This window comes from Leptonotus elevatus, chromosome 8 (genome assembly GCF_054856555.1).
Source record: "Leptonotus elevatus isolate MCC_2025b chromosome 8, RoL_Lele_1.0, whole genome shotgun sequence".
Taxonomy (NCBI): domain Eukaryota; kingdom Metazoa; phylum Chordata; class Actinopteri; order Syngnathiformes; family Syngnathidae; genus Leptonotus; species Leptonotus elevatus.
Genome location: NC_141246.1, coordinates 3,247,899 through 3,261,171, shown reverse-complemented (window position 1 = coordinate 3,261,171; position 13,273 = coordinate 3,247,899). Strand labels below are relative to the sequence as shown.

At 39.6% G+C, this 13,273-nt stretch overlaps 2 protein-coding genes across 2 annotated transcripts; both read left to right on the top strand.

Moving 5' to 3' along the window:
- Positions 1–796: 796 nt before the first annotated feature.
- Positions 797–13,273, top strand: pdia2 (protein disulfide isomerase family A, member 2). The gene is made up of 12 exons (XM_086082616.1): positions 797–856; positions 6,579–6,846; positions 8,100–8,306; positions 9,832–9,965; positions 10,032–10,169; positions 10,417–10,533; positions 10,607–10,732; positions 11,639–11,830; positions 11,902–12,022; positions 12,318–12,496; positions 12,867–12,980; positions 13,062–13,273. Exons 1-12 carry the CDS (start codon positions 851–853, stop codon positions 13,116–13,118), a joined length of 1,659 nt encoding a protein of 552 aa, XP_085938742.1. The 5' UTR covers positions 797–850; the 3' UTR covers positions 13,119–13,273.
- Positions 3,623–4,252, top strand: percc1 (proline and glutamate rich with coiled coil 1). The gene has a single exon (XM_086082617.1). It carries the CDS (start codon positions 3,623–3,625, stop codon positions 4,250–4,252), a length of 630 nt encoding a protein of 209 aa, XP_085938743.1.

Sequence of the window (13,273 nt, the reverse complement as noted above, 5' to 3'; positions counted from 1 at the left end):
TTTTTGTATTGTTTTATTTTGTATTTAATCATTTAGTAACACCCAACATTTTAGTACAAAAATATTGCTACACTAAGATGTGAAATTGTAAAAAAAAAATATTTGGGAAAAAGTCAAAACAAGTGCAGAAAAAAAGCCCGTCCTGTTTATATTTTGGTTATGGTGTTCATAACGTGTAAATGAATTGCAATATTATATCACATAAGTATTTATACAATATAATTATTTAGAAAAAGTGATGAGTGGGAGAAAAATTTTTTTTTGTATTTGTTTATTTTCAAAATATCGGGATACAAATATTTGCTTTTATTTTCGCAAGGACCACCGTATTTAATTACTAAGTCTCAAAAACGTTTTTATTTTCATTTAAATGTATCTTACTACTACTATTTTATTTTTATTTATTTTTAGCAATTTTTATATTTAAAAACAATCTTCACATTGATATTTAAAAATTTACAAAAGACTTAATAATTTACATAACATACATTAGTTTGATCATTTAGTTTCTAAATGAACCTTGGAATGAAATTGTAGTATACCGGTATATATATTTTTCAAATACAACAATTATGTCTTATTATTCAGTCTTAATATTTTGGAAAATTCCCCAAAGTGAAAAAAGGCCAGACCGAGCGATACCTACTCAAAGCCACTGGGTGGCAGTACCACACTGCTTCTCTTGCCACCTCCATGATGTCTGCCAGGCGTCTCCAGGTGAGTACTTGCGCTTTATTTAGGTTTTTATGTGCTTCAGTACTGAAATCCTCTGATAACTTTCGATTGTTCTTCATAGACTTCTGTACGAGTTTAGAAGCGCCAGGTCTCCCTCTGCTGGCCATTGGAAGGAATGCAGGTAAGTGACCAATTTTTTTTCTCTGCGTCGTTGAAACCTCATGGGAACCACCTTCGTGCTAATGCTAATTAGCGCGCTACTTGCGACACTTTTATCACTAAAAAAAACGGCTATTCATACAAAACGCTTCATGTTTGTATACAGAGAAGCATGTTAACATTACTCGCAGACATATGTTCTTCCTACGCTGCAAAAAAAACAAACTTTTATTGGCATTAGTTGACTTTTTCCTTCTACTCTCGAACGTTGCTACAATTTAACAGTGTATCCGAACGCACGGAACCACGCTGCCCCTAACGGCCAAATCGTGTACAACATGAACAGCGCTCCCCATAAAGGCACATGTAGGGACCCATATTTGTCACATTTGTGACTCACAAAAACATATATTTACGACAGAAATCAGAAACTATCATCATGAATGCATTTTCAACACGTTTGTGTGATGCTGGGACATAACATTACTCGAAATTGTATTAACTGATGCGTTTAAGGTTTTTGATCACAATGAAACAAACCAGAAACTGTAACGTGCTTTTAAAGCGATGGAAAAAATGACGTGTGCGTATTTGTGTGCGCGCGCGTGTGTGTACATAGCGCTCGTGTGGTTAAAAGAGCGTGTAATTTGCCATCAGACGGTGGAGTGCGGACATATTGCCGCTATTGATCTTGAGGCCTAAAGTCAACACGGAAGCCAGGATACTGATGACCAGGGGTGGCCAGGCGGGGGTCTTGATAACACGCACACACACACACGGTAATACAGCACGTGCACACATAAACAGAATGTAATTGACTTGTGTGTGGATTTAGTTGACCCTCTAATGACGCTTAATGACAACGCAAAGCATTTGTTTTTGTAGAAATGTCCAAATGTGAACTATATTAATAAAGTATCATTAAAATTTAGGAGTAAAATAAAAGAGAATCAGACATGATAATGATCAAAAAAATGCAGCAATATATGGACATTGAATGAATATAAGCATTTTATTAAATGAAAAATCTGACTGAATAATTAGAAAAATGTGACAATAAATGAAGATTGGGTAAGTACATAAAAAAAAATGCAGAAAGTCAAACTAAAGCATTTTGTTAAGTGTATCAATAAGAGCATATTGAAGAAATACAAAGAAAGCAAAGAAAAAATTATCAGACTAAATATTTGCATAATATATCAATAATATTTAATTATAGTAAAAGGAAATAAAAAATAAATAGATCATATATATATATATATATATATATATATATATTTACAATTAGTATGTCTGTATTATTTTAACAAAACAGATTCAATTTGTTTTCTATACTTATTTTTATCCTGCTGATATTTAACAAGGGTTAAATACTTTTTTTTACTTGGAATTACAGTTATTTTAAATATAAAATATTTCATCTGTCGATTTTTTGGATTGAAGTCAGTATATTTTGAATTAAATATATATATTTTCATAAAACATCTGCTTACCGAAGTGATCTAAATTTATATTTATATTATATATAAACAAGCTTTTATACAGTACCACCATAATTATTTTTGAGTTATTAGTTTTGCTTGAGAAAAAAAAATATTATTATGTTGGCATCATGTAATATTTACTAATTAATTATCAGTTGTTTTGTTGGAAATTAAGCACTATATCGCATTTTTTAAAGTGGTGCAATATAATCTGTATAACTTCATCTTAAACATGAGTTTTTATAACACCAAATATCTTTTTTTCCATCATGAAACGTTCTAATATGTTGAACAATTATTCATTTTATTCATAACATTACAGTATACTGTACTATATTATCTCATATAAAAAAAAATTGTCATTCTTTTTTTTAACTGAAACTGTTTTAAAATTAAATTTGGTTTCAGGTAAGCCTTTTTTTTTCCTTTTCTTTTTTTAATTAAATATAACAAATCTATAAAAACTATAAATTCTTTGTTTTTCCTATTTTTTTAAATTCCTTCCATTTTTTGGCATCTATCTACTTCCGCATAATTCATCCGATTATCGTCATTCCAATTTGAACATATTCCAACTATTCTCGCCATTCTTGCTTATATATATTTTTTTAATTCCAAATCTTCACGCTTTACCCACAATTCTCAATTTTTGCACCGTAATTTCCCCCATTCATTCTTAATGGCAGACCCAACATTATTTGTATTATTTCATTTCACTTTCGGGATGATTATTAGTCCATTCCATATTCTTCAAACCTTACTCCATGCCCTACTCGATTCTTAACACCTTCCTGCTTTTTCCACTCCAGTTTCTACATTTCATTACCTTTAACATGCTCAGCTATTTCCAGCTCATTGTATATCATTCATTCTACTTTGACATCATTCAATATCATTCCAGAAAATTCTAATTTTTCATTCAGCTTTCTTAAGAAATTGCACATTGTCTAGTTGCGTGTTGGTGGCGTGTGTTGGTCTAATTTTTATTTTCTGCCCCCCCTTTAGAAGTCAAAACGGCGTGAAATTCGATTTTACGCTCTTTTTATTCTTTAACTGCCCTCATAAGCCCACGTGTGTTTATCTAAGCGTGTGTGTGTGTGCCAACTTTCCATGGCGCTCCTGGCAGAGGGTCCATTAAGGCGCAAACCCCTTTCCCAGTTGCCCGGTGCTAAAGTAAACCGAGATTGTTTGACCAACGCAAATATTTACACTCACGCACGCACGCACGCATGCGCGCGCGCGCACACACCGAGGCGTATATATATAGCGTCACCGTTTTGTCAGAGCGGCCGTCACTCACTACGATGGCGACGGGCGTCATGCGAAACTTCCAGCTCCGGGTTCCGTCTCCGGCCTACTTCCCCCCGGAGGAGGAAGAGGAGGATGAAGAAGAAGAGGAGGAGGAGAAGGGGTCGACTGATGAAGATGAAGAGGAGGACGCGTCGGTCTCGTCAGACCACCGGGTCTCGTCAGACCACCAGGACGCAACCGAGCGTCTGCTGAGGTTCGCCGACGTCATCAGCCGAGACGTCCGCCGATATTTTGGCCGGCGCGAGGCCCGGGACGTCTATGAGGAAGGCGCCGTTTCCGGCGGCGCCGCCGGGGGGCGTCCGCGGTACGACGACCCGCCGAGGCTGGCCGGGGCGGCGGCCGAATGGCCCCCAAGGTGGGCGGATGAGGGGCGCCCCTCCTCGGAGCTGGGCCCGCTGGCCGAGCTGTTTGAGTCCCGGGGCAAAGGCCAGGGTCGCCCCATGAACGCCAGGCACCTGCCGCTCAGTTTCTGGACTGAGCCGGACCCCCTCGATGGGGACGCCCCCCCACGTGACACCCGAGGCAACTTCAGCCTGCATACGCTGGAAAACTGCCACCCGGACTTTAGCGACCTGCTGGCCAACTGGGACCCGAACCCGGATGACGCAGACTTGCTGCATTGACTAAAAAGAATTTGAATTGTATGTATTTACCTTTTTTTTGTGGTGTTTTATCAGCATTGCTGTAACAAAGTGTTTTCTAAAAATGTAACAATAAACTTTAAAAGTAAAATAAAGTAAAACTGCTCCATTTTTGACAATTGGAGGGGGGGGGGGGGCAGCAAGGTCATGCTGTTGCTGTAATGACGATTTGTGTGTGTGCCACGAAACATGTCATAAAAGTGCAAAAATAACACTTAAAACTAAAATAAAGTAAGCTACTAGGCCCCAACCGATTAATCGGCTGGATCATTTAATTATTTTATTAGGTCTTTTAAAATCAATTAAAAATTGGCCCCCTTTTTTTCGATTTAATATAACCATGTTATCCACATAAATTTACGATTTTTGTCTCCGTAAAGTTAAACAAATGCTAATGGTTAAAAAATATTGTAAAACAGTAAATTATTGTATTATTGTAAGCGTTAAGGGGTGGGGGGTTGTCATTTTATTCATATTTTTAATTAATCAGACAATTAATTGATTATAAAGAAAAATTGTGTTCTCACAGTAATCCGGTCATTTCATGGCCTTTTATCAATGTTTAAACAATATTTTGCCAGTTGCATTATGGGAAATGTAGTATGTGAAGTCTCCATGTAGCCCTTTTTTAAAAACGATGTGCATAAAGTTTTACTTGTTTTATATAATGATCGAGGTCAACTAAAAGATTTGTCCGCTATTAAATACAAAGTTTACATTTTCTGAAAATGAGCTTATAAAATCCACTTTGAAACTAAATGGCAGACTTCCTGTTGTGTTTTTGGGCATGGCTTCTTGAGACTTTTTTTGTGGGTCTACACTCTAAAAACTATGGGTCAAAAATGGACCGATCCTATACTTGGATCTATCTATTCAGCTTCGAGGTATTCCTCAAGGATCAACCTTAGGTAGTTTTTTTTTTTTTTTTGTAATGACCTTCCTTGAGATTTTTCAGACTGCTCTGTTTGATTATTATAACTTATTTTGTTTTTGTTTTGTTTTTTGCTTTTGACATATAATCATGGTAGAGTACACTCTAAAAAACAGTTGGGTAAAAAATAACCCAACTATGGGTCAAAAATTTACTGATCCTCTACTAAGGTCTATTTGACCCAACTTTGAGTATTGAGTCTTTTAGTCTAAACCAACTCATAAATATTGGTCAGATCTTTTACTTGGATCAAAAAATTGGGTCATTTTGTATAAAAATTCTAATTGACCCATGAAGTGGGTTTTTGATCCATAATTGGGTTATTTTTTACCCAACTTTTTAGAGTGTACTCCTAAAAAAAAAAAAGGGAGAAAAAAAAGACCAAAATAAGTTATAATAATCAAACAGAGCAGTCTGAAAAATCTCAAGGAAGGTCATTACAAAAAAAAAAGGGTACCTAAGGTTGATCCTTGAGGAACACCTCGAGACTGAATAAATAGACCCAAGTAGAGGATTAGTCAATTTTTGACCCATAGTTCATGCTGCTATTTGAAACGGATGGCGGAATCCTCAAGTGGCGTTATCAGCATTCAGTATTTGACTGTGACGTGGGAAAAAAGGCATCACGCCGCAAATGTTTGCATTGCCATTTACAGGTACAGGACACGTATAGAATCCACGTGTCGCACATGCCCCAACATCAGTTTCACAGATCAACATGACATTTGGTGGATGTGTCTGACCTAAAAGGACACACGCAAAAAGTCTCAAGGACCTATTTCCCAAATTGAACAGAAAGTCGGCCATTTTGGTTTGAAGCAGACATTTTAGGGGCAAATTCCAGGGCTGGGATTATGAAAAGAATCAGACCCACCACGCCAGTTTCACGGATTGACATCAAATCTGGTGGATATGTCTGACATAAGAGGACGCGCGAAAAAGTCTTCAGGGCCTGTGCCGGAAAGTCGACCATTTTGGTTTAAAGCAGACATTTTGGGGCGAATTCAAGGGTTAGACTCGGAAAGCAAAAAAACAACACCAGTTTCATGGATCAACGTGGAATTTGGTCTATGTGTGTGACACAACAGGACGCACAAAAGCGTCTCCAAAAAATGCTGGAAATGAATAAACAGCAAGATAATTATTTGGAGGCAAACTGAAAGCAAAAATATGCAAAAATCGGACTTGAAAAACAAAGAAAAAGATGATAAGCCAGTTTTGCTCATCCAGATCAACTTTTCATTGGAGAGAGCAAACAAAAAAGGCCTGCATGTGTGCGTCTGATTGGCCGAGAGGCGAGGCCAGTAGAATTTTGCCACACGCTCCCTTCTGATGTTGTCAAAAAGGGTACGAACGTGACCCGTGTCTTTCACGCAGCTGGCTATGATGAGGATGCGAGCGTTAGCGCTAACGGGCCTCGTGCTGCTCCTGCTGGCGTCCCGCCGTTACGCTCGGGCCAAAGACCGGCCCGCTGGGACGGAAAGCGCCGCAGGGACGAGCCCGGATCGGGACCGGGAGGAAGGAGACGAGCCGCCCGAGAAGGCGAACCTCAGCCAGATCGAGGAGGACAACAATGTGATGGTGCTCCATGGCGCCAACTTCGCCAAGGCGCTCAACCAGACCAAGTTTTTATTGGTGGAATTCTGTGAGTAGACTAAACTAACACATAAAAGGGCTAATAGGCTTCGGGGGTTGGCAAGGTATTAAGTATTCAAAAATATATATGCACATTTTTTACATTTTATTTGTAAACATCTTTAATTGATTTGTAAAAAATATATATATTTTCAAAAAAAAATATTTTAAAAGTTTTTTTTTTTTTAATATCATCGTGTCACTGTCACTGTCACAAAAACACTTTTGTTTATTTTTGCCAATTTTTCAATTTTTACATTTATGGAATGAAACTAAATGCAGACGTCCCAAAAACGTAATAAAAAAATGGACCAATATTTAAAAAATACGATAGTTTGCATTTGACAAGTATTTGAAATATTTTGTAATTAGTTTAAATGTTTTAAGAATTTAAGTATTTTAAAATATTTAACTTTGTATTTACATTTACAATTTTTTTGGCATATTCAAAATGATAATTTGCATTTAAAAGGTTTTGTAAATAATTTCTTCATTATTTTCATTTTAAAGTGCTAGGAAAAATACATTTTTAAAATAAATAAAATTTATTTTAAATATTTTAATTTGTATTAAAAATATTTAAAATAAAATATATTTCTTAATTTTCAAGCATTTTCAAAGTATCTGATTTTTTTTATTTATTCAAATTTAGTTACATGGAAGAATCCCCCCCCCCCCACAATTTTTTTTTAAAAATAAAAATCTTTAAAATCAATTAAGAAAACAAAAAACTAAGAGTTTATTTTCAAAGCAATTAGCGATGGACCTTTTATTTTAACACAATATTCTTATATAATAAAATTCCCAATTCTATTTCATTACATGGATTATTATTGTACAAGAGAAAACTACATTACAAAAAAAAAAAAAAAAATGTTGCCTCAAATGTGTTGCTTCCACAGCATTCCAGTAGACTGTAATCTAAAAATAATACATTTTAATACAGCATATTTAACTAGACAAAACTGGAACTATTATTATTATTATTTTTAATACTGTAGTACTGCAAAGTTACTAAACCATCCTTTAAATGTTGTATTTAAAGGAAAACACAACAAATATAATTTTTCGCATTAATATCTACTTGATAAGCCACGTGTAAAGCGGCCCGTCGTCCAGATGTTCGCCGGCTTCCACTTTCCCACGAGTGCAGGGAGCAAAGTTTCAGGTCCTATCAGCAACGTGTGCAGTCCGTCCCCAAAAAAAGTCACCGTGTGCTTTCCGACTCGAGTTGAATTGTTTTGCGTGTTGTTGTGCGCGCAGACGCGCCGTGGTGCGGCCACTGCCAGCGCCTGGAACCCGTCTTCGCCGAGGCCGCCGAGAAGCTGAAAAAGGACGAGCCCGCCGTCGGCTTGGCCAAAGTGGACGCCGTCGCCGAGAAGGAGCTGGCCGAGGAGTTTGGCGTCTCCGGCTTCCCTGTTCTCAAGCTCTTTCTCCACGGCGACCGAAAGAAACCCGCCGATTATACCGGTATTCAAAAAAAAAGAACCAAATAAATCAAATAGCCGGTAGCTGCTGTCGCCTGAAGCGAAGATAGTAAATCAACAATGGGTCTTCTACTGTGCCTAAGAAGATAAAATCACTTTTCAGTTATGATTGGACTTTTATGTTTGACGACTACTTGTTTTTTTGCAACACAATTCAAATTTAGTGTCATTTTGACTATTTGCTTGGTTTCTTTGATGTTGTTATTCTTTGGGCAACCAAACTGCCATCAGAGGTGTCAAATCCAGGCCCAGAAAGTAAAAACCCTGTTCACAGTTTGGCATTAGCCCCAGGTGCTAGCTAGCTAGCTCCGTAGTATCTAGCTCCCATGGTGCTCATTTACCTGCTAGGGAGCTAGCTAGGGAGCATCAGGGGCTAAAGCTAAACTGTGGCAGGGTTTTTACTTTCAGGTGCTAGCTTGCTAGCTAGCTCCCTAGCAGGTAAACGAGCACCATGGGAGTTAGCTAGTGTTAGAGTAAAGAATATTTGTATTCTACTCTTTGCGTGTTCAATTAACTGAATGGTGAGATTCTGGTGAAGAAGTCCCTTTGCAAAGGTATCAGAAATTTCTGGTCACACAATGAAGACACTCAAACCGTGTTCTGTTCAGATTGTGTGTCCCTTCTCCTCCGGCACATCATTATTTATTGAAAAGTGGGTGAATACGAAAAGTCTCCTCCCATCAGCAAGTTCAGCAAGTTCCCATAGGTATAAATCAGATTAGAGAAAAACAATAATACATCAGCCTGTCCCTCCCCTCTTCCGACTGAGACCGGTACCAGGCTATACTCCCTTCTTTTCTCAGGAGAGTGAGACAGATAAGAATACAATAGACAATACTATTCATTGAGCTACACAGCTATAACTAAATGACTCCAAAAACGGCTAAAATATAAATTGAAACTGAAAAACAATGTTAATAATTTAACACTAGCTAGCTAGCACCTGAAAGTAAAAACCCTGCCACAGTTGGGCTTTAGCCCCAGGTGCTAGCTAACTAGCTCCGTAGTAGCTAGCTTCCATGGTGCTCGTTTACCTGCTGGGAGCTAGCTAGCTCGCATCAGGGGCTAAAGCCAAACTGTGGCAGGGTTTTTACTTTCAGGTGCTAGCTAGCTAGCTAGCTCCCATGGTGCTCGTTTACCTGCTAGGGAGCTAGCTAGATAGCTAGCTAGCATCAGGTCCTAAAGCCAAACTGGCAGGGTTTTACTTTCTGGACCTGGATTTGCCACCTCTGACTGCCATTATAAATAATTTCCTCCTACTTGAAAGTGACCAAATTTGACCCCCTTTAAAAAAATAAAATAAAAGCTCCCAGAGCCTCTTTCAGGAACTCCAAATTTGGTATCCATGTCTATCATGAGTACATCGACAAAAAAGTCTCAATAAGCCGCGCCCAAAAAGATATGGGAAATCTGCCATTTGAGTTTGTAGCAGCCATTTTAGGTTCAATTTCCAGACGTTCTTCAAAAGCATAAGACGGGAAACTCACCACAAAAAAAAACGTTTCCAGGCGAGAGGACAGTCACGGCAATCATCCAGTGGCTGAAACGTCGCACGGGTCCCGGCGCAACGGTCCTGGAGAACGCCGGCTCTGCTGCCGGCTTTGTTGACGCCCACAACATCACCGTTGTGGGATTTTTTAAGGTAACTCTACTTTGGAGTCTCTACTGTACCGTTCCATGGGTCTTCACACTCCATTGCCTCACCAAGAGTCTGGAAAGCGACGCGGCGAAGGGGTTTGCCGAGTTGGTCATGGACATGGCCGATACGGAATTCGGCGTTACGACATCCCCGGAGGTTTTCCAGAAGTACGAATTGAAATCGGACGCGGTGGTGCTCTTCAAGAAGGTAAGGATGGTACTTAGTATCGAGCTTTAATGTGTTACTGTGTGTATACCAAAAAAAAAAAATATCGGAGTTGAAAAGGGCTTACCGATGAATCAGTTGGGCTGTACTTTGAAGCGGCCATTTTGGCTCAGTAGTGTTGTTTTCAGACACGCAAAAAAAAAAGTGCATGTCCATCATGACGCCCACAAAAAATTCTCAAGGCAAAAATATTTGATAATCCATGTTTTTTTTTATTTATTTTTTTTAGTTTGACGACGGCAGAGTGGACTACGCCCTGCCCGAGGACGACACGTTGGACAAAAGCAATCTGACCAACTTCATCCAAGAAAACAGCCTGGAGCTCGTCGTCCCCTTCACGAAGCAGGTAAACGCAAACGCACAAAAAAATAACACAACGACGACACACGCACACTTGCCTTGATGTTGCGTCTGCGCAGACGGGGGATCGAATCTTCAGCTCCAAAGTTCGCCTTCACTGCCTGCTCTTCATCAACGGCACGGCGGAGAGCCACGCGGCACTCGTGGACCAAGTCAGGACCCTCGCCAAGGCCTATAAGGGCAAGGTAGCGCCCGATATCCCCAAAGATGAAAGTGTTGACATGAGAGCTGTCAAAGTTCATCGATTAATCGACAAAGTTCATCGATGATCAAATTAATCGACAACTATTTTAATAATCGAGTAGTCATTTGGAGCCTTTTTTTTTTTTTTTTTTTTAATTATCCAAATCCTCTGAACCGGTACGACATCAATCCCCCTTTTTTTAAGATCACTATACAAATACGAAGTTGGTTAACTCATTTGCTCCCTAAAAACGTATCAATACGTTCTATTTAAAATATTACCAAGATGTTTTTATACGTTTTTTATTTTATTTTTTATTTTTTTATGCTACAGCATACAGAAGGCTTTGATGCAGCCTCAGAACTGAAGAGAATGCTTGAAGCAAAAACGGCCAGCAGATGGCAGCAGAGTATAAGAGATCAACCAGGGCCATGTTGCAAAAAGCTATCCCCCCCCCACAGTTTTAAGCAGATTTGTGAATATTGATGAAACTTGGCTATATTCTTATGCTAATTGCTGCAAAACGGAAACAGATAGAAATATACTTATTTTTTCCTCATGAAAGAAGAGAGACCAATCTTTCTAATCTTCTCTAATTTCCATGTAAAAAAAAAAAAATAGAAATAGAACACTATATTTTGTGGGCCTTGCAAAATCAGTCAAAATCCAGTAAAACAGCCCGGGAGCGAAGGGGGTTGCTTCAGTGAAAATGGCTGAGAGTGAATGAGTTAATAAACAGCAATCAGGGGAAACAAAAGTTTTTTAATACACTTTAATGCAAAATCCGATTGGTCGATTTATTGTATTCTAAAAATATGCGACAGCACAAGTTGACGTTACGTCTCAACGTTGTCTTCGATGTTCACGAAAACCGCAAATTCACGCCGATTTCCGCGCTTCCTTTCAGATGATGTTCATCACCATTGACGTGTCGACCGACGTGTCCTTCGTGCTCGAATTCTTCGGCCTGTCGGCGGCCGGCGTGCCCGCGGCTCGCGTCATCAACATGGACACGGGCAAGAAGTTCAAAGTGGACACGGCGGATCTCGTCAGCGACCTGCCGCCGTTGTGCCAGGAGGTTCTGGATGGTACGGCCAAGGTAGTAAACACACACGCTAGGCTAACGCTTGATGCTATTGCTAATGCTAATTGCATGGTTTTGTACCGCAGCCTTACTATCGCAGCCAAGATGTGCCCGAGGACTGGAATAAAGCGGCTGTTAAGGTCCTGGTGGGGAAAAATTTTGAGTCTGTTGCTCTGGATCCAACCAAGAACGTCTTCGTGGAGTTTTGTGAGTTCAAAATGTTCTCAACAAACTCAAACTTTTCAGTCGTCATTATGGAAACGCAAGGGCGTGGAAAAGCGGGACTTGGTTAAAATTCCAATGTCAGTCCCATTGAAAATGAATGGGGAAAAAGTTTAACATGAAATCGTGGCAATGCTGTAAGTGATGTGAAATGAGACGATATAGACCCGAGAGTTTTTGAAGCCAGTTGAAAAAAAAAAAGTGTGGAGAATAAAAATCGCAATAACATTCCCGCAACTACGGATGGAAAGTAACAAAAAAAGTCCTACTGCGTTTGCAGACGCTCCCTGGTGTGCCCACTGCAAGGACCTGGCTCCCATCTGGGACCAGCTGGCCGAGAAGTACGCCGATCGTGATGACATCATCATCGCCAAGATGGATTCCACCGCCAACGAGCTGGAGGCCGTCAGCGTCACCGGCTTCCCCACCCTCAAATATTTCCCAGCCGGCGGAAAGGAGGTACCGGCGGCGCACGTTTTCACTTACACATGCGTTCATGCTAAGGTTGCGAGCTGGGGACGGCAATTTCTCACACACACACACACACACACACACACATTCTTGTTTATGCCAGATCTGGTGATGACAATTTCACACACTCTCATACTTGCTTATTATGGTTGCCGGGGACGACCGATTTCACTCAATCACAGCTTCATGTTGTTGCCGGTTTTGCAAATTTCTTCACATACGTACACGTTCATATGGGTTAGTGGGGACATCAATTTGCCTCGCATATCTTGGTTTATGTAATTTCACACGCATGCACGTTTATACCGGTAGCGGGGACACGGCTCTTCGCTCCAGATGTTGTTCTCTCGTCGCGCAGGTGGCGGAGTTCTCGGGAAGCCGCGACCTGGAGACGTTGTCAAAGTTTTTGGATAACGGAGGAGTTTTGCCCGAGGAAGACGACGACGATGATGATGATGATGATGAAGAAGAAGTTCGTATTGGCTTACTAAGCCCCAAATGAATCGACCTCTCGGTAATAATGATAATGAATCCATTTTCTGATGTTTTGCAGAAAGCGGGCGAGTCTGCGGAGGATGCCGACGAAGTGTCTCATAAAGAAGAGCTTTGATGATATTTTTCATGTTTTTCTTCTCAATGAATACTTTTGAGGGACACAAATTGAAGTCTTGTGTTGAAATTCGGGCACACAAATGAAGTTGAAAGGTAATAAAGGAAAAATTATTTGATTTGAAATCAATGCCATTAAAAAGTACTGAATACAGA

Bases quoted from the DNA above. Each gene is read 5' to 3' on its own strand.
- pdia2 (XM_086082616.1), top strand. The intron at 9,966-10,031 runs GTAACTCTACTT...TGCCTCACCAAG, and splicing joins CCGTTGTGGGATTTTTTAAG to AGTCTGGAAAGCGACGCGGC. The intron at 10,733-11,638 runs GTAGCGCCCGAT...GCTTCCTTTCAG, and splicing joins CCAAGGCCTATAAGGGCAAG to ATGATGTTCATCACCATTGA.
- percc1 (XM_086082617.1), top strand. From the start codon at position 3,623: ATGGCGACGGGCGTCATGCGAAACTTCCAGCTCCGGGTTCCGTCTCCG.